The sequence below is a fragment of the Gymnoscopelus braueri genome, assembly GCF_963280865.1.
Source record: "Gymnoscopelus braueri genome assembly, chromosome: 10".
NCBI lineage: Eukaryota > Metazoa > Chordata > Actinopteri > Myctophiformes > Myctophidae > Gymnoscopelus > Gymnoscopelus braueri.
The window spans coordinates 32,617,285-32,645,017 of NC_137611.1; the positions used below are offsets into that span (position 1 = coordinate 32,617,285).

The 27,733-nt window shown below is 41.1% G+C and overlaps 2 protein-coding genes across 5 annotated transcripts; both read left to right on the top strand.

Moving 5' to 3' along the window:
• Positions 1-779: 779 nt before the first annotated feature.
• rps15 (ribosomal protein S15) lies at positions 780-3,899 on the top strand. The gene is made up of 4 exons (XM_080439073.1): positions 780-836; positions 1,223-1,308; positions 2,229-2,463; positions 3,738-3,899. Exons 1-4 carry the CDS (start codon positions 834-836, stop codon positions 3,849-3,851), a joined length of 438 nt encoding a protein of 145 aa, XP_080295199.1. The 5' UTR covers positions 780-833; the 3' UTR covers positions 3,852-3,899.
• Positions 3,900-4,545: 646 nt separating this feature from the next.
• Positions 4,546-27,629, top strand: LOC308092918 (dipeptidyl peptidase 9-like). 4 transcript variants are annotated; one of them, XM_080439057.1, is made up of 21 exons: positions 4,546-4,696; positions 6,258-6,347; positions 6,508-6,746; positions 7,588-7,700; positions 10,452-10,631; positions 11,250-11,421; positions 11,828-11,938; positions 12,460-12,588; positions 13,121-13,182; positions 13,274-13,374; positions 14,794-14,971; positions 15,588-15,747; positions 16,563-16,642; positions 17,755-17,907; positions 19,540-19,675; positions 20,653-20,798; positions 20,894-21,040; positions 21,357-21,509; positions 23,419-23,561; positions 25,460-25,571; positions 26,268-27,629. In XM_080439057.1, exons 2-21 carry the CDS (start codon positions 6,292-6,294, stop codon positions 26,358-26,360), a joined length of 2,664 nt encoding a protein of 887 aa, XP_080295183.1. In that variant the 5' UTR covers positions 4,546-4,696; positions 6,258-6,291; the 3' UTR covers positions 26,361-27,629. The 4 variants fall into 4 exon arrangements, with proteins under 4 accessions (XP_080295183.1, XP_080295184.1, XP_080295185.1 ...); XM_080439058.1 differs by having other exon boundaries at positions 11,253-11,421; XM_080439059.1 differs by lacking the exon at positions 4,546-4,696 and having other exon boundaries at positions 6,485-6,746.
• Positions 27,630-27,733: the final 104 nt, after the last annotated feature.

Sequence of the window (27,733 nt, forward strand, 5' to 3'; positions counted from 1 at the left end):
ATTCCCTCGTTAAAAACCGATCAATCATTGTCTTCATGTAAGTAATCAACTCAGGAAGTTTCATTATGACTCAATTCAACTCTTTTTTAAATGTTGTCATTTTTTCACCTGTCATGTACGTATGGGGAAAATAACAAAATGTGTGATAACCATGAAAAAGCTGCTCCTGTGGAAAGGTTATCATATATTTATTTACTCGTATTGACCCTATGAACAATTTAATATAGGTTTGGTTTTGCCCACTCTTTCGATAATCATTGCTCAATTTTGGGGCCCTGGCTCATGGACTATCTGGGCAGCCTTCAGCTGGGTGAAGCTCAATGTTGAATTTCCCCCGCGGAATTAGCAAGTGTCCCCCCATAATATTTATTTGCATATGAAAATGCTTATCAGATTCTAGTCCTGTTAGTCAGACGACCATATAAGAGAGGCCTTGTACTGTATAGGCCGCTGAGGGGACTATTGGCTGAGGGGCCCACATATTTGAGCATTAACTTATATACATCTATCTATAAATCCACCCCCTCACACACACTAACAAGGCAAAAAAAAATTATATATACATATACATATACATATACATATACATATACATATACATATACATATACATATATATATATATATATATATATATATGAGCAGTATATATAGCACCATTGAACAATATGATTCAACATGGTTGGTACAATAGCACCATCTGCTGTTCAAACAAGTTGGGACCATCATGGGACCGGAAAGGATCGTGGTAAACCGGAAGATTTAGGTAGTCACGCGATATTAGGCCCGACGAGATTTCAAGCAGTTCTCTTTCCCCCGGAATTTCAGGCAAGATGGTATGTTTCCAAGCCTTCGTAAATCCAATAATGCAATCTATCTTCATCTTAGCTATCAAAGATTCTCACATGTTACCGATGTATAACGTCCAGTTGCCCCACACTTTTGCAAACGATCGATTAGTGAATTATAGCGCAGAATGGCAGATAATCCCCATTTATTGTTGTTTAACTTTTAGCCGATGGAAGCCGGTGGCTAGGCTAACCATGTCGTGTAGCCGCACTGAGTACTTAAAATTGTCTAAATAATATACATTTACACCATAGTAGAGGGCCTCTACGTGGGTGAAACCCTCTTGGTTGCCATTGTAGAATTGTCATATTTCCATTTGTAACGTAGCATGAATGCCATGGTTAAGTGATGCTGTTGGATGTGGTTTCCACAGGCTGATACCGAGATCAAGAAGAAGCGTACCTTCAGGAAGTTCACCTACAGAGGTGTTGACCTGGACCAGCTTCTGGACATGTCCTAGTAAGTGAATCTGTGCCACTCCCAAGAAATTCTGTGAACGTATAATGTGTACATACATATAGTGATGAGTAGCCAAAAGACATACATCGACAGAACACTAGAGGGAGCTCCACTGATCTTGTTCAACCCAGATTCATCACAAACATGTGGTTAAATTCGTTCTACTGTTATGCCACCAAAATGTGGGATGCCCTACCAACAGACATCAAAAAGTGTGACCCCTTACCCTCCAAAACCACAATAAAAGAAACCCTGTCTGCAATTTGTAGAGCTTAAAGGGATATTTCACTTTCAAAAAAACTTTGGGTCATTCTATCTTCTACTCTGGCTTTTGTGAGCCCTCCAGACCGTTTTTAAGTTGCTTGATTCATTATTTAGATATTTGATATTCATTTTATCAGACATGCCCCCTTCCTATACAAACCCATTATAACTTCAAACTACATTTTTAACATGTTAGATTCATCAAAAACACCCGTCCTTGGTTCTGGTGACTCACCCTGCCCTCCTCATAAGCGAGGGGCCCGTGTTTTTTCGATTACTTTTTTCGTTTATTTTTAACATTTATTTCTGAAAATATTTTTTTATTAAATACGATAAAAAATGAAAAAAGTTATCAAAAGTGAAAGTGAAATATCCCTTAACACCAGAAATGACCCCCCCCCACTGGTAACTGTACATATACGTTTTATTCCTACTAGTGCTGATGATGACTTTTATATTACGTGGTGATGAATTTAACCACGATGGAAACAATTCCTTAGGGCTTTTTGTGTTATCCTTTGAGCACCATTGTATAATCGTACCACTGTACTATTTGCAAACTGTTTATAAAGTATTCATGCCTGATGGCTCCATCCATGTTCACCTGGTGTGGTGGCACAGTCTCAGCTCTACTATTTGCCCATCTTCCTCTCCAGTGAGCAGCTGATGCAGCTGTACTGTGCCCGCCAGAGGAGGAGGCTAAACCGTGGTCTTCGCCGCAAGCAGCAGTCTCTCCTGAAGCGCCTGCGTAAGGCCAAGAAAGAGGCTCCCCCCATGGAGAAGCCAGAGGTGGTCAAGACCCACCTGAGGGACATGATCATCCTGCCTGAGATGGTTGGCTCCATGGTCGGCGTGTACAATGGCAAGACCTTTAACCAGGTTGAAATCAAGGTGAGACACTTGTAGACTAAAGGGACAGGAACACTTTTCCCCACCACTATGTATTTTTATGTGCTGGTCATGACTTGGAAGCCTTGATGTTATTGGCTTATTTTAGACTTAAAAGTGTTCTGTATTTATTTGTCTATATATAGTTCATCAAACTGCAATAAAATCTGATGGTATATTTTCTGTGAACAAAGGTCACTGGAGCATTCATTTAGAGCCTTTTCAGGAAACATCTTATTATGGTGGGTGTCTTATTTGGTATGATGAACCTTCATACCAAATAATAATAATACCAAATAAATAAGGCGTGTTCTGAAGTTGTGCAGATGTCATCCATCAAGACTTTTACTCTTTGTCAAGAGTGACAGTCCGCCGACGATAAATTGTTTTGATTTATCAGCATCTACATTGAGATGTCTTGACATCTGGTATACAATTATTAGTAATTAAAGGGCCACTTCACCAATTGAAATAATTTCCTTATACATAAAATAAGTCATCCTGCCGAGAGCAGATGCGTTTTAAAGGCTACCTGGAAGAATTATTCCAGAGCCTCTTAGGGTGAGCTCTCAAGACACAATGCATTGGGCAGTATAATGCTAGAGTTTCCATGGATCATTCATGTAAAAAAAATGGCTACGTGATCCTTTTTAATGATTGCACGTACCTGTACAACACTTAATAAGATGGCTTACAAGATGGCAAGTGCTCTAAGGCATTATATGGTAGTTGGTTCAATTTTGTCTGATTTCTTTTGCATTTTTGTCACCACCGTTTGATTTATTTGTACTAGGACTGATATTACATGTTATCAAGGATCGACACACTGCCCATTGTTTACTTGCTACACCATACAGAGTTGGTTTGTGGATTTGAATATACTTTCTTTGTTTCCACAAAACAATAACAATTGTAGGGTGCTAAAAAGAGAACTTTGCCACTTCAATCATTTACTTATGATTAGTGTAGTCTGTAGTAATACAATTGATGGAGAGGTCAGAGTTCTGCTTATAGAGACTTACCGACAGCTTACATGTACCAGTATACACAAGGTTCTACAGTTGATATAGGAGCAGAACCAACACGAAAGACGCTGAACATCAAACTGTTTAGTGAGTTTGTTTTGGTGCCTTTTACATTCATTCCGCAGCTGAACGTCTGCCTGTAATGAGTCACTGGGTGATGGTAGTACACTACTAGACTGCTTCAGTGTGGCATAGAAGGAGTCTTGAATTATTCTCTCTGACATCTCTCTGATTGTTTTGTCTCCTCTGCAGCCTGAGATGTGTGGTCACTACCTGGGGGAGTTCTCCATCACCTACAAGCCAGTCAAGCACGGTCGCCCCGGTATCGGAGCCACACATTCTTCCCGTTTCATCCCCCTGAAGTAGAATGGCTATTATTTGTTGTATAAATAAATAAAAAAAATTGGTCCAACACTCTCCTGCTTTGTCTTTTTTACTTGACGAAATTAAACAATGTACACTAATGTGCTTTGACTGCATCTGTATGGTTTGACTGTTTGTTTTTTGATTGAATATTTTTATTAGTCAAAAATATCAACGGCAAGGAGGTGCAGTAATACACTTGGGCTAAAAGGATAACACAAATAAGTCCTGGGGTCTTGTTTTCATTGTGGTCCCATGTATACACTCTGGATGTTTCAAAATTGGCCAGTTACCGCAAATGATTACATTTTTAATGTGTTTAATATTTTGGGGTAAAATTGCATAATTATTGAATATTATGTCCATGTGGTGTAATGAAACATGTAAGTTAAATCAATGGATTTTGTAAAACGACCTGTATTTTTATCAAATGTTAAAATTCTTTGGAATTAATGAGCTGAATTATTTGGCATTATTTTTGTTCGTGTGTAACTGGTACACAACAACAATGATCATGTCCTGTGATGCCACATACTTTGTTTTGATGGTCGTGTGTACTAAACTAGTGCGCAGCCTCGGCCTGGGCTGCGACCAAGTTGCGCACATAGCGCAGCTTTGACTCTCGCCAACGCCTGGTCTAAACGGCAGTGCGGCCCTAAAAAAGTGCCGATGCATCATCCACCGGGTTAAGGTTCCTCCTAGTTCCTCCGCTTTCTGAAAGCAAAGCTACATTTTGTATCTGGCCACTCTGGGCCATGGACACAACCTTTAACGCTTGCAGAATTGTATAGATACCAAGCTAGTAAAACGTAGGGCTGTTGTTGTTAAAAGAAACAGTGGCCAGTTTGGTAAGTAATTCCCCCGCTTCGGCTTTTTTTTCTCCCAGGGACGCTGACTGAAGTGTCAGGTTTTATAAGGAAACCACCAAGTGTTAGCTTCCTGCTAGGCTAACGTTAGCGTGAAAGCAACGAAATGACAGATGAAAGCTGTCATGTCACTATGTCTCATAGGGAACATGTTTTTGTAAACGTAACATCTCGCACAGTTGTTTTGAAAGAGGCTAGTGTTATCAGTATCATTTGAATTCAAAGAGAAACGTTGTGAATCTGTTAAGTGTGCCGGTGTTTTGTGACAGGCTAAAGGTGCAATCCGAGAACAAAGATTTGTTGTGAGCTAGCTGACTTAACATCAAGGCTACCAGCCATTTACCACACATACCACTTGATCCCCACCCACATTGCTGTTTGGTTTTATAAGGTTGGAAATTCTGCCGTACATGTGCACTAAACGGATGGGGCCTGTCTATTAATTTGTAGTGTAGGTGTAGTCTAATTCGAGCTGGTATACACATCTTTTTATGTAGATTTCAACGCAGACCTAAAACAAAAAAGATGAACCAGATGTAAATGAAAACATGAAATGGGCTTCGTTAAGTTTCTAGGAAAGCTCAATAGATAGTCAATAGGACAGCGATAGGCCTACTGCTTTCCTGATCCTGTTTATTTGAAGATCTGGTTATTCACCATTCCTAAATTCTCACTTTTCTTTAGTGGGCTGGTCACTGGTGCTTGATATATATTTGCATGGCCTTGGTGTCTGATGCTGATTATAACTCTGCACCGTTATCATATTAAATCCTTTTCCTCTGTAGAGTCACGATGAGTGTTTATTTACGCACACAAGCTCAGTGTTTCCTATATAAATATGTTTGTGGTGATATGCACCACCACACCAGACAGGCTGACAATTAATGTTTACCATACTCTCGCATTAACAACATATGCACAGCACTGCTTTTGTTGGGTGTAGTCTACATAGGTTTGTTCTTCTTTCATTTCTATTTTATGAACCCTACATTTGTGATAAGTACTGTAACTTGTCCACATGGTGGCTCAAAGTAGATTTTCCTATTCCTGTATTCAGTATAGAAACAGCAAAGTGATGTTTCCCATGCCTTCAATGTCACCTTCATCCGGGATTTAAAATCAAATCTTATTTATGAGTGTGTAATCAGAATGCCTTATTCAATCGACAATCATAATTTCTTTATTTATGCATTTCTTTTTGAGTGCCTGGGACTTACTCTTTTGGCAGTTTAATTCAATCTATTTTTGATCCTTGATCCATTCATTGCTCATGTTTGAAGCTGCACAACAGCATGTGTCCAAGGGTGTAATACATAAAGTTATCTGCTCAATGTACGCCAGCATCGTCATGTTTTGGTATGACGATTGACCCTGAAGAACAGGTTGACCTCTTCCGCCTGGCCTCAGTTGTGAACAGTTTTGAGAATGCTTATAGACCCAGAAGAATTGTCGAGAACTCAATGACTTGATGTACAGTAGATGTCTACAGTTTTGTTTGATCCATGATTGTTTTAAAATTTGACTTCATTTATTCATTTTGTAGGTTGCAGAAGCTGGTGAGGCGCGTTGACCAGTGAATGCATAGAGTTAAGAAGGTCAAGCTTAGTGATAATACAGAAGGTATTTGGAAAAGGTAGAGTATGAAATGGCATTGTCAAACACCTTTTTGATGCTCATGAACTTTAGGATGATCATGTACTGTAGCTTATTATACGCTGTCTTATATTTGAAATTAGTCGCCATGTGCACGCATGTGCCTTTATTTTATAGGGACACTTCTTCTCTCCCTCCAGCTGTGTGACAGTAAGCATGACGGCTGTGGACGGCCTTTCGGACAGCACAGAGGTGGTAGAGATGGAGGACGTGCCCTCCCAGTTTTATGTGGAGAAACACTCGTGGGACGGCATCCGTGACATCATCCACTCTAGCAGGAAGTACTCTGGCATGATCGCCAACAAGGCACCGCATGACTTCCAGTTTGTGAAGAAGATAGAAAAGCAGGGGACCCACTCCCATCGCTTGTATTATCTTGGTAAGTCACACAATAAACTGTTCTGACCCAAAGGGGTTTATACTAGGGATGCATGAGTTCATTGAAAAAAAAAATAAGAAAATCACAATCTGACTAATGCAGTTCCTATTTTAGGCAGCTTTTAAACAAGGGGTTGTTTCATGCAGCCAGTAATATTTTCTCTCGCTGTGCAAAATACCCACATGGGAGAATATTTTGCATTATATTCAAACTGAGGAATGTAATCATTAACATATTGTTTTTACCTCCTACTTGTATTTTTGAGAAAACGTTTGTCTTGGGTCAGTATTGTGCATCCCTCATTCGTTTATTCCTCTACCTACTTTATTTAAGTCATTTGTTGCCCAGGGAAATGAAATGACAGATCAAAATATTCAAAATCCCTCCTCTCTTAGCTAGCAAAAGCCTTGGAGTACTTGATCAGAATGTAGAATGTTGGATCATCTATAGAAACATGTGCGTTAAGTACTGGGAGCTGATGGTAGGTGTTGCGCTCCACCTCAGCAATCCATCTACCAGGGGTCTAGCGCAGTGAAACGGGGATAGCCGTTTCACTGCGTAACCGCGTTCTCGGTTGATACCGACAATAAGCCTCCCCGACCTACCTTTATGGTCTTAAATGGGGGCGTGGAGCAATGCAAAGGATCTTCCATATGAACACGCTCTGACGCTCTGACCCTTTGTGAATTGCACGCCGTTTTTTGCTTGGAGGAAATACACCCTCCTTTAGTCACTTTATTTACACGTTATTTACACTGATATTTACGACCAGCTTAGTGAATCGGGCCCAATGCTCTCTTCTTTTTCTTGTGTTGATTCCGACTTTTCTAAATCTGCCCAGGAATGCCTTATGGAAGCAGAGAGAACTCATTGCTCTTCTCCGAAATACCTAAGAAGATTCGTAAAGAGGCTCTGCTAGTGTTGTCATGGAAACAGATGCTGGACCACTTCCAGGTGAACATCCGTTCTCATTCTGTGCTTTTTAAGCTGTTGCCAAACTAAACTAATAGTGTGACGCCCATGAACCACTGCAAGGCCGCTGGAACCTTTACTCTCATACAGTATATGTATTCTGCTGTCTCATTGTAGGCAGGGTATTGTAATTCAGTATTTATTATGAGATATTGCAAGGCAAGTTTACACCATATTTCATCATGGCAATTCAAAATGCTTTACACATTAAAATCATTAAGACAAAGTGCAAAAGAAAGACATTTATAAAAGGATATTTGAATGCAAGCAAAATAGTTATTAAGAGAATAGAATATAAAATGAAAAGTTAAATAAAACAGATTTTCTTTTAGAATAAGATGGCAGCACAAGATAAAGAGAAGAATTGAGATTTGCAGAGTTTGAAACAGACAGGAAGCCAGTTTAAATATCGAATTGAAGTGATGAGGTATCCCTCAAGGTGTAGCCATAGTATTGTTCGCTGGCACTGGAGACCAAATTTTAAATTATAATGATAAAACACAAACATAGACCTACCATATGACCTGTTAACTCATTCAGTGCCAATGAAATAAAAAAATAATTGCGAACTGTGCCAGCAATTTTTCAATTTTCCTTTTTCAAGTAGTCACAGAATATTTATCTCCAGTATAATCGATCCCCTGATGGGTGCTAATCACTGGCTGCGGGTACATGGACAGTTTTATTCGGAATGAATACACTTCTATTCGGAATGAATGAATGGATGAATTCATTCAGAATAGAAATGCTCATGTAAACACCTTAATTGGAATAGAATATTCCATTCCAGTCTGACCCGAATGCATTTTCATTCGGGTTAGGAGGGGTGGTATAGACCGTTTGAATCGGTATATACCAATCGGAATTGACCATGTAAACACTTTATTCCAAACACTCCTCTCTGTTTGGAATACATGCATTACTTTGCGCATGTCCGTGCTTAGTAGTGCTGTCAGAATTGTCCAAAAATGACCTATCAAATCTCTAATTCGGCCACGGTCGCTCCTGCGGGATAAAATGAATGATTCTATTCTATAGAGTCATTTAATAAGCCTGCAATGGTTAAGCCCAGACTTGTCCAGGAGAACGGACGCTCCGAGGATTGCTGGCCTAGGCTACACTTATATGGATCTTTTTCTAAACGGGTATTTTAGTCCTCAGTTTTAAAAAAGAATCCCTGGCCACATGACAAAGATTTTCTTTTTTAAATCCCTGTCCACACGTAAACGCAGAAACGCATTGATCAGCTGCAAGTTTCAATTTTAAATCAGATTTTACATTTATTTTATATATGAGGGGCCAAATACGTATACATTTTTAATCACATGTTAAGGCCCAATACTGCAATAGCTGCATTGTTTTAATAGCATACGTGAACAAAAATAAATGAAAACAACATTATTAGGGCGCAGCTGCAGCGAAAACAGATGAGTTTTACTTAATCAATTCATTACATGGGCAGTCGGAACGGTCGTCCCAAAACACTACGCCCCACGCATGTTTTGAGCGGGCCATCCACGGCCGCTCCATGGTCGCTGGATTTTGATCCGGGGCGATTGTGTTTTAGGGCGACAGACCCCGCATTCAACCGTGTGCGCACCGCGCGCTACTCGGCGCAGAAAGAGGGTTTCCGTCACAGTGAATGAGTTACAGCATGTTTCAAAGCTTTATCATAATAACAAGAAAAACGTGACACTCGGTATAATGAGTAGCTTATACTTTCTACTTAAGTATATTTTGATGCCAATACTTTTGTACTTTTGCCATAAATGAGCGTGCCTTGTTTCATAGACTCTCTCTCTCCATTTATTATTATAATGACCATGAGCGGTCCGGTGTTTATGTATTATTATTTATTATTATAATGACCATTGGCGAATGCGCGATGACGTCATCGTACTTACATGAGAAATGTGACAAATAGTATAGGCTAGCCTACGTTTTACCGTGTCTGGTACCAATACAAAAAAAAGAAACTGGTCTGAACTTGTAGATCTGCTACTTTTGCATTAAAACGGCGATAACAATAAAGGAACACAGGCTTGTACCGCATACAACGCTGCCTGGCCAGGAGTCGGTGCGTTGCTTCCCGGCCTGCCTACGACCAACAGACCTCCGCCGCGGAGGCACAAGGGGGCTATTGCCTCCTCCCATGCCCACCAGGGGAAGCTCTGCTCCGGGTAGTGGCCCCTGGTCCATGCCCGGGCGTAGGCGGGAACCACTTTGCGCATGTCAAAAGTTATATTCCGAATGAATGCTTTGGTCATGTAAACGAGGAATACTTTTATTCAGGTCCCATGTAAACAGGTGAGTGGATCAGATTCCTCTATTCGGAATGAGTTCATTCGGAATTAATTCCTTCTGAATGAATACATGATGGTCCATGTACCCGCAGCCACTGTGGTTTGCACTGTGTGGTTTCACAAATGTCAACGAGGTCATTGGACCTTGTTGACATTAATTGTCTGCCTTTTGAAAATAACATAATAACATTGAAAAATACATAGTAAAAAAAAGTGCTCAGGAGCCGAGATACAGCCTTTTTCAGTAATAAGTTAAACAAGAAGTGAATGGAGCAGCAAATCTTCAAATGGGTTCTGGTTTTTTTTCCAAAAGAAAAAAAAATGGTAGATTGACTGATAAATATTTGGTTGTTCAAAATTGAATTCTCAATCCTGTTCTGACTTCATTTTCTAAAACAATTTTGTTTGAATTCACCTTGGCGCTTGCCAGGCAACGCCACACCAGGGGGCCTACTCCCGAGAAGAGGAGCTGTTGAGGGAGCGGAAGCGTCTAGGAGCATTTGGGATCACCTCGTACGACTACCACAGCAAGACGGGCCTATTCCTGTTCCAGGCTAGCAACAGCCTCTTCTACTGTCAGGACGGACCCTGCGGACCCAACGGCTACATCGTGAGTAACAAGTCTCATTCTCATTGGCACAACAGCAGTTTGCGCTGTTGTGCCTATGCTCCGTCATACGACGTTTTTTTGCACACTGAAAATAGCAAATCTACAAGCTCACAACGCATTGCGTCTGCGATGCATTGTGAGCTTGTAGATGTGCTATTTTCGGTGCATGACGTCAAGCAGCAAAGTATAGCAGTCAGGCATGCTTGTTAGGGATTTAGTACAATCAGTTCGCAGCCCATTTGTAAACAGCCTCTTGGAGCCAATTGATGACTCTGTTATTCCACCTATCCAGATTTGTCTACATTAGTTAGCCCTTTACTCGTTTTATTTTAGATGTTTAATTGATCACTATTGAATGAAATAAATATTATATCTCTGGCAATTAATCAACTAGTTCACTACTTTTTTGTGAGTTACAGTCAACTTCTAAGATTCAGTATTCGTGAATGCCCTACTTCATGCCTGTATTTCCAACTACTCCTATTCAATAGACCATGTTGATGCAAGCGTTTTACATTGATCCTGGGTCTTGATCCGTATAACCTTTTATACAGTACATAACCCAAGTTGGCTTTCCTGCTTTGCTCTCCACTGACGGTTTGTGTGTGTTGGTTTCAGCAGACTACTCCCGTGAAGCCTGTGGAGGTGAAAACCCAGTGCTCAGGGACCCGCATGGACCCCAAGATTTCCCCCGGGGACCCCGATTTCATAGCCTTCATCAACAATAATGACCTCTGGATGTCCAACATCAAGACCGGCGAGGAGAGGAGGCTCACCTTCTGCCACAAAGGTCTGAAGACTCCCTGTGTAGTTTTATTCTCCACCGCCGGTGATATACCGTGATGAAGGATATCACATAATCGTTGGGTTGAATCACAGCTGACATCTGCAAGAAGAAAATACATATGAGATGCTATTGTGTTGAGATGCAATTGCAGTTATTGTGCTTCTTCTGAATGTCTGTTATACTGCAGTGGTTCTCAAACTTTTTAATGTCAAGAACACTCATAGCTCTCAGAGTTACAGACCTGTAAGTGTCCATTTGGAACTCCATAATTGAACTCTGAGGGTCTGTAGACCCCACTTTGAAAACCACTGTTCCACAGTATATGTCTACCAGGGAGTTTACATGGATGTAATAAAACATTTTTTTCCCCCTGTGTTAATCTCTGCTTTGCCTAACATTACTCACCCAGGTCTGGACAATGTGAAGGAGGACCCGAAATCTGCAGGTGTAGCTACGTTTGTCATCCAGGAGGAGTTTGACCGATTCACTGGCTACTGGTGGAGCCCGTCTGCAGTAGAAGGTCAGCACATGATTAGATATGAATGAATACAAAGGACATACTGTAATGCCTGTAGTGTTAAGGTCCTTACACACCGGGGCGATTTTTTCATGCGAATAATATGTTTTTTTTAAAAACCTTATAAAGTCAATGCAAGCGTACATGGAGCGAAAAAGCGTCTTAATTATTCGGAACGAGTCCGAATTTTTCGTATATTCGCATATTCGCCGGTGTGTAACCGCCTTTAGGCCAGATAAATGTTGGTGGACCACATTATGGGTAAGACTATGTTTGCTATATGGCCCCCTGATCATTATGCCTTATAAAAATGTGTATCCAATTTTAAGATCTAAATTTTAAACCTTTGTCAATATATTAGAAGCATATGGGTTCAATAAATAAAATGTAATATCTTTGAATTAAACCCATATTTGCGAAAGAACCACAGACTAGATGTAGATGGGATGTGCTTGCAGCACATGCAGACATTAAATGTAGTTTATTGACATTTTAATATCAATTCTGTTTGTTGTTTTTGTCAGACCCAGATGGAGGGAAGACCATGTATCTATTGTATGAAGAGGTGGATGAGACGGGGGTGGAGATTATTCACGTTCCATCTCCAGCGTTGGAGGAGCGCAAGGCAGATGCATATAGATATCCTCGTACTGGTGAGTTGTGCTACAAAACAACTACCTCTCCTATAGAATGTTGTTTTAGTTGTTCCTCTTGGAAATTTAGAATAATCACTATTCTTTTTTTACTTTCTGAAAGCAGTAGGAAAACCAAAGCAGATTGATGACATGGGACACAGTCTTAACTGAATGCCAAAGTGCATATTTATTTTGCCACACACAAAAGGAACATGCATTTTTTCAAATCCATGTGCTTGCCATGTCTTCTTAAATTAAAAGCACTTAAACTGAAACACTTTTCACCGGACTCTTCATTTATCACACTATCGCAACACACAAGACAAAAGAGTCAGAGAAGACAGATGGACTGACACATAAATTCAACATTGCTTGTTATGCATTTTAATTACTGGGACCACATTTTGGAACTTCAGTATGTTGAAGATGAACATATATCTCGGAATTCACATTACACTGTCACTGACTAGAAATTGCTCACATTTCCGCACTTAAAGCTCAGCCAAATACTGGGATTTTTGACCCAGTCTTGTTGTTCTCTCTTTTGCAGGTAGTAAAAATCCCCTGACCACCCTTAAATTGGCAGAAATCAAGACAGACCCTCAAGGAAGAGTAAGAGTACTTTGCCTTGCTTGTCTCTATTTCTTTTCCAGACCACTTATTACATAATTGTTCTAATGCTTGTATGTATGTGTGTTTACAGATTGTGAGCACGCAAGATAAAGAGCTTGTTGTCCCCTTCCCCTCCCTGTTTCCTGGGACGGAATACATCGCCAGGGCAGGATGGACGAGTGACGGCAAATTGTGAGTTACTGTACACTGTAGCAGCATAAGTATTTTAAAAAGTATTGTCTTTCGAAAAGTGGACCTTACCACAGCCATTAACAACGCCGAATGTTTCTAATTGAGGATCAGATGAGTCTCTGGATTATCTGAATTGAATTGAATCAAACTTAAGCTTGCATTAGGCGCTCGGGTGGCGCAGTGGTAAAGTCACTGCCCACCACCATGGAGGTTGTGGGTTCGAAATCCACCGTGGTGCATCCGGCTTTGTCGAGCGTCTATACGAACACAATTGGCCCGTGTTCGGAGAGGGAAGCCGGGCGGGGAGGGTGATATCGGTCATTGCACGTACTCCTATGGGCTGGGGTGGCACCTGTCAGCGGGGAGTGTGACTACCTACTTACTAAAAAAACGATTACATTTCAGAGTTCCCTTCAAGCCTACTGAACAATCTGAATGTTGGCCAAATTAAGCCTACTTTAACCCCTGCCTTTCTTTCTCTGGTAAAACGTTCAGTAGCAAGGGGGCACGGTGGCGCAGTCGGTAGCGCTGTCGCCTCACAGCTAGAAGGTCCTGGGTTCGATTCCCGCAGGGGACGCTGTGGGCGCTGGGGGCGTGTTCTCTCCTCCGCGTCATCAGTGCCCACACCCTAGGTGGGGTTGGCGAAAGGGTCTTTCTGTGTGGAGTTTGCATGTTCTCCCCGTGTCTCCTAGGGTAGTTAATACCCTCACAAAAACATGCAGTAATCCTGGTCACTATACTGCCTCCCCCTGGCCAGCCGGGGCGCCTGATGGAGGGGAAAGGAACTGGTTGGAATAACGTGTTCCTTCCACACGCTACGTCCAACCATGGAACCTCTCCCCTGTCAGGTGACAAGAAGGTCAGTAGGCTCTCATTCATTGAAGGAGGCATGAGCTCGGCCCTGGCCTCCCTAGGTTGGCAGAGGGAAGGTAGTGCCCAGGATTACATAGACAATTGGCACTGGGTGTAAAAAATAGGGTTACAAAATCGTGGGATAAAAAAAAACCTTCAGTAGGATAGACGTCGAATAATATTTCAGATTTTAAAAGAGGCTTTACGTCCTCCTGGTGGGGGCTCCTCACTGGCAGGTGAGTCAATAGGATACGACAGCAGTGACAACACAGAAATGTGTGTGGGGAGGAATCAATTGGCATAATGACTAAATTGGGGAGAAAAAGGGGTAAAAAATAATTGGCTACTCTAAATTTTAGAAAGATGGCTTTGCTGGCGACTTGTTTCTAGTGATGCGTTTCTGTGTGATCGCCCCCTTTGTCCAAAGAACATTGATGGAGGAATTTTATGGATTTTTCTTAAATTTTCACTTCTCGCTCCAACGTGAGCCCAACTGAGATTGACTGCCATAGTCTGAACCAGCCTCTTATCAACTGTGTGTGTGTGTGTGTGTGTGTGTTTGTGTAGTGGCTGGGCAGTACTGCTAGACCGCTGCCAGCGGAGACTGCAGCTGGTCCTGCTGCCCCCCGCCATGTTCATACCTGTGACAGACGACCCAGCCCAGAGGCAGGACAACGTGGAGGCGCTTCCTGGCAACGCACAGCCGTACATCATCTATGAAGAGACCACAGATGTCTGGATCAATGTGAGATGCCAGGGCTCAGTGGGAAAAGACAATAGGCCCGATTCACTAAGCTGTTTACACCCATATTTTGAGTGTAAACAGCTTCATGGTCTTAAATGGGGGCGTGGAGCAATGCAAAGGATCTACCATACGAACGCGCCTCTGACCTTCATGCAAAAATTAGGAACAATTGTGATCCGCACATATCAGGGATTTACACACCCCTTTGTGAATTGCACGTTGGTTTTTGCTTAGAGAAAATACACCCTCTTTTAGTCACTTTATTTACACGTTATTTACACTGATATTTACGACCAGCTTAGTGATTCGGACCCAATGTGGTGAAAGATACTCTTAAGTCATTTAACCACCTTCACCCTGGCATCCCTATTTTGGGCATGTCATTATAGGGAATTGTTTTTCAAAAATAGCAGTTGTACAAGCTCACAACACGCCGCATCACGACACGTTGTGAGTTTACTTGGTCGGCTATTTTTGAAAATGTTTGAATAGGTCTTAAACATTGTCTTTATATCCACGTGGTCTGATTTTGACAGGCTTGTTAATATGTCTGCCCTGTTAATAAGAGGGAAATGTTATGTCATCTGTTGAACGTTACGCTCCTTCCCTCCCACAGGTTCATGACATTTTCTATCCATTCGTTCAAACGACGGAAGACGAGTTAACTTTCATTTGGGTGAACGAGTCGAAAACAAACTTCACCCACCTGTATAAAATCACGTCTCTGTTACAACCTGGCAGCTACCACTGGGCAGGGGACTTCCAACACGAGGAGGGTAAGACCCTACATATTGTTGTCGGACAGAAACCTAGTATGTTTAAAACTGTTACTTTTGAGGAAATAGAAAAAATAACCTATGTTCCAATGGATACATTGTAGTTATTATTTAGTTTTATTACAGAGCTTGGTTGAATGCTTGATTCTGATTGGTCAATCACTGAATTCATCGGTCTGTTATTTTTGAATTAATGACCGCTGAACTCAATAACCGACCACTGTCTAATCAAAGACTGCTTGCTTGATTTTGTGCTGTATCCAACATGGCAGCTATATGAACAAACACACCATGTAATTTACAGCTAAACATTGCTCTCAAGAAAGTTTTTTGAAAGCATTTGAAGCGAGAAATAGGGTGATTAGACCGCTCCACTATCGAGTCAGGTACTATCACCCTGTCGGGATGTGTGTCTCAATAATGACCTAGTCCCCATTGATTATCCCTTGCATAAGCATGATCATATTTTTCCATGGTTAAATACTTAACCACTTTCAACCTGGTGTCCCTTTTTCGGGCATGTCATTTTAGGCATAAATGTAAAAACATTACCAATATACAAGCTCACAACCAGTTGCATTGTGAGTTCGTAAATGTACTATTTACAATTTTTTTGAAAACCTTTGCACGACACAGTCTGTCACAGTATGAGGACAAAGTATGGGTTTCAGCCTGACAGCGATAATAAGAAAACATCTATCATTTTTTTTAAATTAATTGTATCCAAAGATAATTATGCTTCTGTTAATTTAAGGATCAATATCTTGTATTGTTGGCTTTGTCCATGCTGATTCTGTGGTTTCTGCCTTGTTCAGGAGACTTTAAATGTGCAATCAAGGAGGAAATGACGTTGACCAGCGGAGAGTGGGAGGTCCTGGCCAGGCACGGATCTAAGGTACTGCCTCATCACCAAAAAATATTTATATCTTTTCCTTTCACTTGTCCCAGCATCCCTTTGTGACCATTTTACATGTGACATTTTGCAGTATGGCTTAAAGGTAGGTGAGTGCTTTTCTTTGGTCAAAATAAGTGTTAAATAGCTCTACATTCTGATAGTACTCATTGCTATTTGCTGTATATAGTGTTTGTTCAGTATCAAGGAGTCTCCATGTCTCTCCAGCTCTTTATTAAACAGAAAATGCATTTTCAGTTTGGGATACCAAATGTATCCAATCAGGATTGAGAATCTTGTACTTGGCATATTAAACAAGTGAATATAAAAATGAAGCTGATAAATGGGTACTCTCCTGATTAGCTGAAATGTTGTCACCTACCTTAAAATGTGTTTTCTATTTATTAAAGAGCTGGAAAGACAGGGAGACCCCTGTGACTGAACTAATCCTTTATAGCAATGATTATTATAAGAATATAGAGCTTTAACCTTTCACTGTGCATAGAGGATGTCTTCATGAATCTGCTGCCTTCTCCTGTTCAATGACTTCTTTGCTGGGCAAGACGTTTTTCTCTTGCGTCTCAGTCTTCTTCAATTAGGACCATTTACTCGGTTTGTGGGCATCATCAGTGGACATTGACCAAAATGACTTAGCAGGTGATTGGATGAGCCTTTAACCAGTCACAAACCATCATTACATACAACCAGCAGTCAGGAGAAAATTTAAAACATCTCCCTCAGGAAAGGCCATCAGTAAAGTTTTTGTTCATTTTTCAAAGAAGTAATAAACTCTTATTAGCTCACAACGTGTCACATGCAACACGTTGTGAGCTTGTAGATCTGCTACTATTTGCTATTTTTGTAACATTTGAAAAGTGAAGTTGTTAAGTTTCTTTGGGTTTAATAAATAATTAACCAAAGGAAAAGTATTAACGAGCTTGTGAATAAATAACTATATTGCATCCATTAGAACATTGGATTAGAACATCCATTTCCTGAAAAGTAGCGGTTTTGGACATAAGAATGTTTCCACCCGACAGCGACGATGTGTATATAATATAGTCTTGGCTCATTGTTACCTTCATGACCTCTCACCTCTGTGTCTCCTTTGTCAGATCTGGGTGAATGAGGCAACTAAGCTGGTGTATTTCCAAGCCACCAGGGATACCCCCCTGGAGCACCATCTGTACGTGGTCAGCTATGAATCTCCTGGGGACGTTGTCAGACTCACCAAGCCTGGCTTCTCTCACAGCTGCTCTGTTAGTCAGGTACAGCCTGCCAGCCACCTGCTTTCCTGCTCATAATCTTTTTAACATTCAGTTATTCACATTTGATGAGCCTAGTACCCTTACATGATAATCCATGTCTGCATGCCCGATTGCCCGTCAATATTACAAACCATGTAGCTCATAGGTGTGTGACCGTTACACATTTTTGACTCTCAGAATCTTTCGAAAACCTCAATCAAGAATTCAAGAAAGATTCAACATGGGTTTTTTTGTCACTTACTTATACAGGTCCAAGCAGCAAAATGTTCGTGGAACATGCTCCGCAGAGACTGTGCTTGAATGAAATATTGCTGCAATGAAATATATAATACTGTATTGGATAGAAGTACATTTAAAATGCAGGTAAAACGGCAGTATGATAAACCTCTTAAGAGTATCTTTTAGCAGCAAGGTCAAAAATGTGCAAGAGCAGAGGCATTATCTTTAGCAGCAGTGTCAAATGTGCAAAGAAGTTGATGCTTCTGCTCTTCTACATTTTTGACACTGTTGCTATAAGATATTGTACCTGCTAAGATATACAGTATATACAATACACGTGAGAGAGGAGTAGATCTTTAGATTTAGTCTCAAAATGGCAATTCTTACCACACGGTGGCCTCACAGATCAGTATCTGCGGCCCTGTTTTCTGACCAGTACAGAGAGATATCTGATCTCACCACCCATTGTAGAGTGTAGTTGTACAGTGTTCCCTGGCTGGAACTATGCATCACTCAATATTTGAAAGCCCCGACATGACGGCTTGCGTAAGAAGCCACTCACGTGGCCTGCCAGAGACCCAGTATTGACCCTGTGTTCGGCTCTCCCCGTCATGCTGTGTCCCCATCTGGCCTTGGCAGGGGGAGCAGGCGGATGTGCCGTTGACAAACTGTTACACCGTGTTATGTCAAGGGCTGCATGATGACGAGGAACCAAATTAGTCATTCACCGGTCCAGTTGTTAGGGTTTGTGTCAGCCAAAGAAAGGCGTTTCTGCCTTAGGTAAGAGTTTATCACTGCATACATGTGAAAGATAGTGTTGCATGCAGAAATGACATAAGATAGTGGTATGATGTACAGTAGTCCTAGTACTTCTATCACCGCTACCCAAAGCTCAAATTCAACTTCACCTGTCACAAGTTAACATGTGTAAAATAGTGAGTTCATCCACAAACAAACACCTTGTACAGAACCTGCTGGCTTAGTGGATTAGTGCCCTGCTGCTTTTAGTTTTTTGTTTGTTTTCTGGCTCCCGCCACATGATTTTCTCTATACCTACCTACCTACCTACCTACTGGGTACTGCCAAAATAAAAGAGCACTTGAATAAATGAATTGATGTACTGCATTTTAAAGTAAGGCACATGCCATCTCTCTTAACCACATGAACCCTAGCATCCCTATTCTGGACATTATAAGTGAAAATAGCAAATCTTCTGTACAAGCTCACAACGTGTTGCATAATGAGTTTGTAGATTGGCTGTTTTCATTGAACCATTCATTAGGTTTAGATTCTATACCAAGTACAGACCCCTGGGAGACCCCGGTCAACGAAGTACTGTATAATAGGGTTGAGGTGGTTAATCACTGCATTATTTTTATGACTCCGCCCTCTGTCCTCTCTCACTCCACACAGAACTTTGACATGTTTATCAGCCACTACAGTAACGTGAGCACGTGTCCATGTGTCCATGTGTACAAGCTGACTGGCCCCAATGATGACCCGCTACACCTGGTGCCGGAGTTCTGGGCTAGCATGATGGAATCGCCAAGTAAGGAAACAAATGCATGTATCTATTAACAACATGAGCCGATGGCAGTGTTTTTGACACGCATCCTTGATCAGATGGCAGAGGTAGAGCTGAGCGAGAGGTTATCAAAGAGTTGCCTGCCTCCCAGTGAAGATGCTTGGTTGAGTTAGAAGAATAAAATCGATGAAAATTCCATCGGACAAGAAGAGTGTGGCGAAGGTTATACATTGAACTCTTTTCCTTTTGACATGGAAGTTGATATGGCAAATTCCCGGAATTGAATAATGAAACCGTTTGCATAATTCGCCACTTTTTTTTTAGCTTACTTAAGAGTGTGGACAAATGTGAAGGTTGTCCACCTATCTGCGAGGTTATTTATGGAACAATCAATTGAGTCAATAAGTGCAGGGGAAAGTTGAGCTCGAGCTTTGATTAGATCAAGGACGGGTCAGTCAGATCCAGACTAGCGTCCTCCAGACAGTCCGGTTTGCAATCAGCGACATTACATACCGCTCCACTATGTACCGCACACGATGTGGTTCAGAGATAACTGGGACTGTTGACCGTTCATTCTGCTCACATTCTGAACAGTTTTTGAACATGTAGCACAGTAAAGGGTTATTTGTACTTAGTTATAGCCCTTGCAGATCTGCTTTTTTCAGTCTGCAACACGGCCAGACAAATAAAATAATAAATCACCCATAATGTCATCATTATGTATCCTTCTTTAATTGTGAAAGCAGATGAATGAGAGAAAGATGTATTAGGAATAAGGCAGATTTGATTCACTGAGCAATCCGTCTGAAAACTCATTTAATCATTACAGTCAACGTCCACTCTTACATGTTGAGTCTCATTCAATTACCACTTCCAAGGTGTATAAAATATTGAACGTATTATTACACGGGTGTGTACATTTTTAGCACAGTAGAAGTCACCTAGTCTCCTAGATTGTGCCGTGTTCTGTACAGGACCACATATATTCATGTGTCTTTCAGCCTGCCCTGGAGATTACTACCCGCCAGAGATCTTTGACTTCCCAGGAAAGTCGGGGTTCCAGCTGTATGGGATGGTGTACAAGCCTCACAAACTGCAGCCCGGCAGAAAACACCCCACTGTCCTCTTTGTGTATGGCGGCCCACAGGTAGTCTTACCACCCAACCCCCATATGGTAGCATCATTGATGTTTTATGGAGCTGCAGAAGCGGTACTAGATTTAATGTGTGTGTGCATGTGCAGGTCCAGCTGGTGAACAACTCCTTCAAGGGGATGAAGTATCTGCGTCTGAACACGCTGGCCGCTCTGGGCTATGCTGTGGTGGTCATCGATGGGAGGGGATCCTGTCAGAGGGGCTTGGAGTTCGAAGGGGCACTGAAAAACAAAATGGTGAAGAACAACTATATAATACTAAATATTATAATAATGGAATAATAACAATAGTGATGTTTGAATAAACTACACCGTAACAGAATACATGGTACATTTGTAATGAAATCACTTGTATTCATGCTATAATTACAGAAGTACCGCAGTTAGGTTTTGCTATGACAGAAATCCACTTTGTAACGATACAATAAGTTATTGTATTGTTACAAAGTGGATTTCTGTTATACATGCTGTTGTCTCTTTGCTTAATGGCTGACATGTGCTGTGTGTATCCATGCGTCCTGCTTTCTGTCCTGCTGTGTATTTGGTGGTCCAGGGCCAGGTGGAGATTGAGGACCAGGTGGAAGGGCTGCAGTACGTTGCAGAGAAGTTCAACTTTGTGGACCTGAGTCGTGTGGCCATCCACGGGTGGTCCTACGGTGGCTTCCTGTCGCTCATGGGCCTCATACAGAGACCTAATATCTTCAAGGTGAGCAGCAGCCCAACAACGCTGTTTTTTTTTCTTTTTTTCCTATCCAGCGACTTAAAGATCTTTGTGAAGACATTGTTGTCTCAGATAAATCAATCTGGGAGCACACTGTGTTGAAGTCACATTCAGATAGGACAAATTGTCCCAAATGGGACATTTGGCTGCAGGAAGATGATTAATCATATCTCACAGATTACACAGTAAATGTAGGATTGCATGTATACGTTCACATTTTAAACTCCATTGACAAACTGCTTCTTAGATTAGCAAATGACATAAACATTTAAAATGAGAGAGGACACATGCATCGCATAACTTTACTTGACCACGTCACTTAAAACGTGTTGAGGCTGAACACTCTGCACGTGTTCACTCTGCAAGCCAATGGGAACACTCTGCAAGCCTGTTTGTTGCACTGACAGATTATCTGATAATGACTGATTGTCTCTTCTCTACTTAGATAGACCTGTATTGATCCCGCAGGAGAAATGTATATGCCAGAGGCTGCACAGCAGCTTAGAACACGAGGCAGATACAGAACGAACAAAGAAGTAGATGCAGCTATAGGTAGCAGCAAGATAACTTAAGAGATAATAATCTATCTATAAGTTGTATGTCTGTTGTATAAACGGTGGGGCATGTTCCCGAGTACGCCTGTACCGCACTGGGATTTACAGTGAGTACTCTGGCAACAGGTACAATGGGTATTATTGCATAACCAGGTGAGGCATGCGTTCCCAACTTGCATCGTTCCTGACTTGCGTGGGAACGATGTAATACTACTACTAATAATAATAATAATGGTCGAGTGACCAATATCAACACACTCTGTTATCTCCATGACATGTCACTCTGTCCTACCAGGAACAAGTCATTCATGTTGGTTAACTCCTCTTCTATTTATTTACTTTGGGTGACTGATCTTCTTGAGCGGTGAATGTCTGACTGAACATAAATATGTTCCTGAACAGCTTAATCAGGTGTACATTCTGTATGTTCGATGACATGAAACAACGCGTTTGATGTCGTCATTATATGACGTCACCATTTTGCGGATAAATAGTTACACAGAAGACATAGGGTATGTTTTGCCAAGCTACATTATTGATCTCCTCACATCAGACCAGGGTTGAAAATCAAGTGTTGTTTCCCAAACTGTAATTATGTCTCATGACTGTACTGATGAGATGAGGATATTTGTGAAGAACGGCCATCAGCCCTTCAAGCTTGATGTCAAATGTAGTTGCCTCATACAACCACATGGTGTCAGTCCTGGGTAACGCACAATTGTTAACAGCCCACCTATAGTCATATTGCCTTTCCAGATGCACATCCCTCTCTCAGATTTTCTTTTAGCTCAGATGTGTGCATCATGTCGATTTTCCAGAAAATATCAGCACTTTTGAAATAAAGGGTGAAGATTGTTTTGGTGATTAAACGCATTGTATTTGTAATTTGTCCTGAAGTCCCACAGCTCTAACTAAAATGCCCATCGTCCGGATAATTTCCATTAAGTAGTCCGACTAGAACAAATATTCTATTACTATAAACAAGTTCTTCTTAAAAATTCTATTGTCAGGTGTTTTTTATAATCTTTGGCATTTGATTTATTTTAATTACTTTATTGTTGTATCATTTATTTTATTGTAGCTGAAACCTTCTATTTTATTAAAATTTTTCTTAGCTGATCAGTTTCTATTCTTCCTGGTTTGTGAAGCACTTTATAACTTGGCTTTGAAAAATGTATCACTATAATTCTCTTCCATTCTCATCCATTTCTTTGTTTTGTTTTTTAACCACTTATACATACTATGTCATTAGTATAGCATTTTGGCCTATTTTTGCCATATGTTCATTTATTTTCGCCTGTATTCCATTTGACCTCTGTGCGTTGTATTGTCCTTGGTAGGTGGCCATTGCGGGCGCCCCAGTGACTGTGTGGATGGCCTATGATACAGGCTACACAGAGCGCTACATGGATGTGCCTGAGAACAACCAACAGGGATATGAAGAGGGCTCTGTGGCGCTGCACGTTGACAAGCTTCCCAGCGAGTCAGTACACACACACACACACACACACACACACACACACACACATTACGCACACAATTACTGTACTTGAACAAGAATCTGTTCAGTGTAGGGGTTTCATGGAGGGATGTTTCTACTTCTCAGTCTTTGATGTTTTAACATTTAGAAAACGTTCCATATATGTTTTGGCTCAGGTCTAATGATAACATATATTCAGCTGAATTATAATTTTGCAGGATATTCCCTAGTCCTCTTGAAGAGCACATTACTAAAGCTATACCCCAGGTCAGAGATGCTTATCCTGAACAGCTGTGTAGCACTTGGATTTATCTTTGAAGTGAAATACTAGAACCCTTTGGCCTTATTGATGATGAACTGGGGCAGTCCAAAGATTGACTTAATCATAACGAGTGTCAAAAGTGGTTAGATTTAACTCATAATTGAAATGTGACGGGTAGCATTTCTCATACCTGTGTGTTTCCTTATTTGAAGAACTGTCAATATGCCGAGTTGTCTTGGCCAACTCAACCGTCATTCAGTTCCACAAGTATGATAGAATTCTTCTTTATTTTCTGTTCAGCCAACAGCCATGTCTCATACTTGAGATGAGTGACAAGCCTCATATCATTTAACCCATTCAATCCGGGAATGCATCTGTTATTTTAGATTTCTTTGGCTATTCAAAAATAGCAGATCTACAAGCTCATCATAGTGCGTAGCCGCGCTGTGAGCTTGTAGATCTGCTATTTGATTTTTCAAATGGGACCCCCACCAGAAGCAAAGATTTGAGTTAAAAATTTGTATATATTCAAAGATTTGCACAAAGGTTCACGATTTTTCAAAAATAGCTACATCTACAAGCTGATCGCACTCGTGGCACGCCATGAGCTTGTATATCTGCTATTTTTGAATAGCCAAAGAGATCTAAAATGACACAGATGCGTTCCCGGGTTGAATGGATTAAGGCCCATAAGTCACTGAGTGCTGTGCAGGTGGCATGCCTGCAGCATGACTCTCTCAAGCCTGATTTATGCTCGCTTACTCGCTGGTGTCTCGCACCGGACATACCCGATCTACAAGCTCGCAACACATTGCAACGCCACGCATTGTGAGCTTGTAGATCAGCTATTTTCAGCGCAAGACACGATGCATAACTAAGTATAAATCAGGCCTTCAAGCTACACTACATTATGCACGTCAAAACTGACTCACTCAGCCCTGGAGCTACAATATTTCTCAAACTAAAGGGCCGTCTACAGTGCACCTTGAATGATATCTATAATGATGATGATGATGAGAGCATCCACACTGATGAAGGATCAGCACCCGCTGCTCACTCCAGTTGTGTCAGAACCACAAATGGGTATTGATGACCTGATACTGCTGTGTGTTCTGTAGAGAAAGAAAAAGAACACTAGCGGGTAATGGCTTTATGAAATGAAGGTCTTTGCATTTAACGTCATGACCAGTTAAGACCTGAGGCCGATTCTAAAATGATTTTTGAATCCTAACATTTAAAAAAAATATATATATTTAAAAAATATATATATATAAATACGAATATCTCTCAATATTTAGTTCCAGGGACCCCCAGAAGCAAAGATTTGAGTTACAAATGTTAGCAGATCTACAAGCTCATAGCTGCTTGTCTATCTGCTATTTTTTGAATAGCCAAATAAATCTAAAACGACAAGGATGCGTTCCCAGTCTTAATGGGTTAAAGAACATTTCTCCAGCAGTTATAGAAAAGAATAAAAATAAAGTGGTGGTGTATATTATGTTGGAATTATCTTGAAGTCAAACTTTTCTGTCTCTCTCACTCTCTCTCTCTTTCTCTCCCTCTCGTAAACCGCTTAGTAAATATTATACATTCTCGGTACAGTAGTTATATAACATCACTTTATTATGTGTCGTTTCAGGCCCAACCGTCTGCTGATCCTCCATGGCTTCCTAGATGAAAACGTGCACTTTTTCCACACCAACTTCTTAGTGTCACAGATAATCCGTGCTGGGAAGCCCTACCAGCTACAGGTTAGTCTCACCAGCTCTCTCTGTCCGACTCTGTCAGTGTTGTTCATTTTACATCAGGGTGACCATCCTTTCCTCAACAAAGGTTCAGTTCATCTGGAGAATTTTGTTTGGTAAAAAAATCTCATTTCAATTTGACTGATTTCTGAATGACATTGGTCTGTGCAAGTCCGAATATATTTTTAGTAGTGTGAAATATAGGGCTGCAGTATAATTTTAATCAAATTGATTTAAAAACATAGCAAAGTAGCATATCTATGCTCACCATGTGTCTCAGTATGACACCTGATGAGCTTGTATATGCTATTTTTGCACAACACCGTAGTATAAAATAGGGCTTAAGTGGCTCATCAGAGTAACCATTTTAGTTGATTATAGAAAATCTATTTTGATTTGACGCACTTAACGATTAATCAATGAATCCAAAAAATAATCGATGGAATAATCGACAAGAAGATGATCGATAGTTTCAGACCTAGTGAAGTACAACAAAATGAACCAGAGTTGGAGGCTATTGCACTTACTGTTGTTGCACTGTACTGTCAGACATAACAGATTAGAATGAATGTGATATGTCTGTATTTAGCATACTGTACTGCATTTTATTCAGTATAAGCTGTTGGGTATGTTTTTGTAGAGATCCACATTTGAGAGCATTCTGCTATACAGATAGTACCCTTTTTCTTTCGTCTTTTCTAGGTCTACCCCAACGAGCGGCACAGTATCCGCTGCCCAGAGTCTGGAGAGCACTACGAGATCATGCTGCTGCACTTTTTACAACAATATCTTTGAGAAGAAACAGCAACACGGAGATCACCCCACTGTCATTCACCTACCCCTGTGACAGAACCTCACCCATTTCCTCCACCAGCCCTCTCCACCATGTGTTCTCTAAGCCGTGTCACAGAGAGACTATCAGAGACGTTCTGTAGCCACACCCGACTCCCAACTCTCAACTGGACATCTCACTATCAAACTATTCTCCCTTGTCTCTCTCTCGCTCTCTTGTTCTGTTGTTACAGTTCTCTCTTGCTTTTCCCTGTCTCTGCCATGCCGCTTCCTCTTCTGTGCAGACCGCCAGGGTGGGGTGGGGTGGGGGGCGGCTACAGTTTACCAGGGCCAGAGATTTGCAATCTCACCTCGGAAAAGTGAACAAGTTGGCGTGTATGTAGAAACGTCCACAGTGCTGTGCCTCACAGACTAATCGCTTCACCCACGTCTTCATCTCTGGAACCATGATTGTTTTTGCCAAATGTTTTTGTGTGAGTGTGTGTGTGTGTGTGTGTGTGCGTGCGTGTGCGTGTGTGTGTGTGTGTGTGCGTTTTTTGTTCCTGCAGCACCGCCTTTTATTCCGTTGAGCCAGCACTAGGAATAGTGACTGCTCAAATATGAAGCTATCGACACATTTGCAGACATGAGTCAAAGGTTAACTATGTGTGTAGGTGCATGTGCGCATATATATATATATATATATATATATATATACACGTTCAGTTTTCTGTCTCAAACATGCCTACACATTTTTTTTCACACATACACTGCATTGCACAGAATTGACCATATTTACATGGTGGCCATTTTGTGTTTACTTCATATTCTGGTTGGGACCTATGAAGTAAGAACAAAATGACCACCTTGTGAATATGATCAAATGCAATATCCATTCAGTACATGCTGTGAGTGTCGACCTTGGAGGTTGTGTTAAGAAAGGCAGTATGCCCAGGCTCTCCTCGCATCAACTATTTTAAGTGTGTATTGTTTCAAATAAATATTTTTACGAATTTTTATTCTTTTTATGAGTGTCGATGGACGCCACTCATTGACACCTTTTGCGCCGTAATTCTGCCCCTCCTCACATTCACAACGCTCAAGATGTCTGCTTGCCTTCTTAAGACATACTTTATGATATTTGCCAAAGTACCTCTTGACTCTTGATCATGCTGGTATTTACTTTTTTACCGCAATAAAAAGACAACTGGAGGGTGAGCACTGGAGTCTTAAAACAGCTTTGTACCACCGGAATACAATTTGTACATGATAAATAAATGTATGATGAAGTCACCTTTTTTTCCATTTTAATTTCAGCCTAGACTACACGCACAACATGGCTTCTGCATGTGTACATATAGTCTACTCTGCATGCACAAAACAGAGGTAATAGTCTT

Bases quoted from the DNA above. Each gene is read 5' to 3' on its own strand.
- LOC308092918 (XM_080439057.1), top strand. From the start codon at position 6,292: ATGCATAGAGTTAAGAAGGTCAAGCTTAGTGATAATACAGAAGGTATT. The intron at 13,183-13,273 runs GTAAGAGTACTT...GTGTGTTTACAG, and splicing joins AGACAGACCCTCAAGGAAGA to ATTGTGAGCACGCAAGATAA. The intron at 15,748-16,562 runs GTAAGACCCTAC...TGCCTTGTTCAG, and splicing joins GGACTTCCAACACGAGGAGG to GAGACTTTAAATGTGCAATC.
- rps15 (XM_080439073.1), top strand. The intron at 1,309-2,228 runs GTAAGTGAATCT...CTTCCTCTCCAG, and splicing joins CAGCTTCTGGACATGTCCTA to TGAGCAGCTGATGCAGCTGT. The intron at 2,464-3,737 runs GTGAGACACTTG...TCTCCTCTGCAG, and splicing joins TTAACCAGGTTGAAATCAAG to CCTGAGATGTGTGGTCACTA.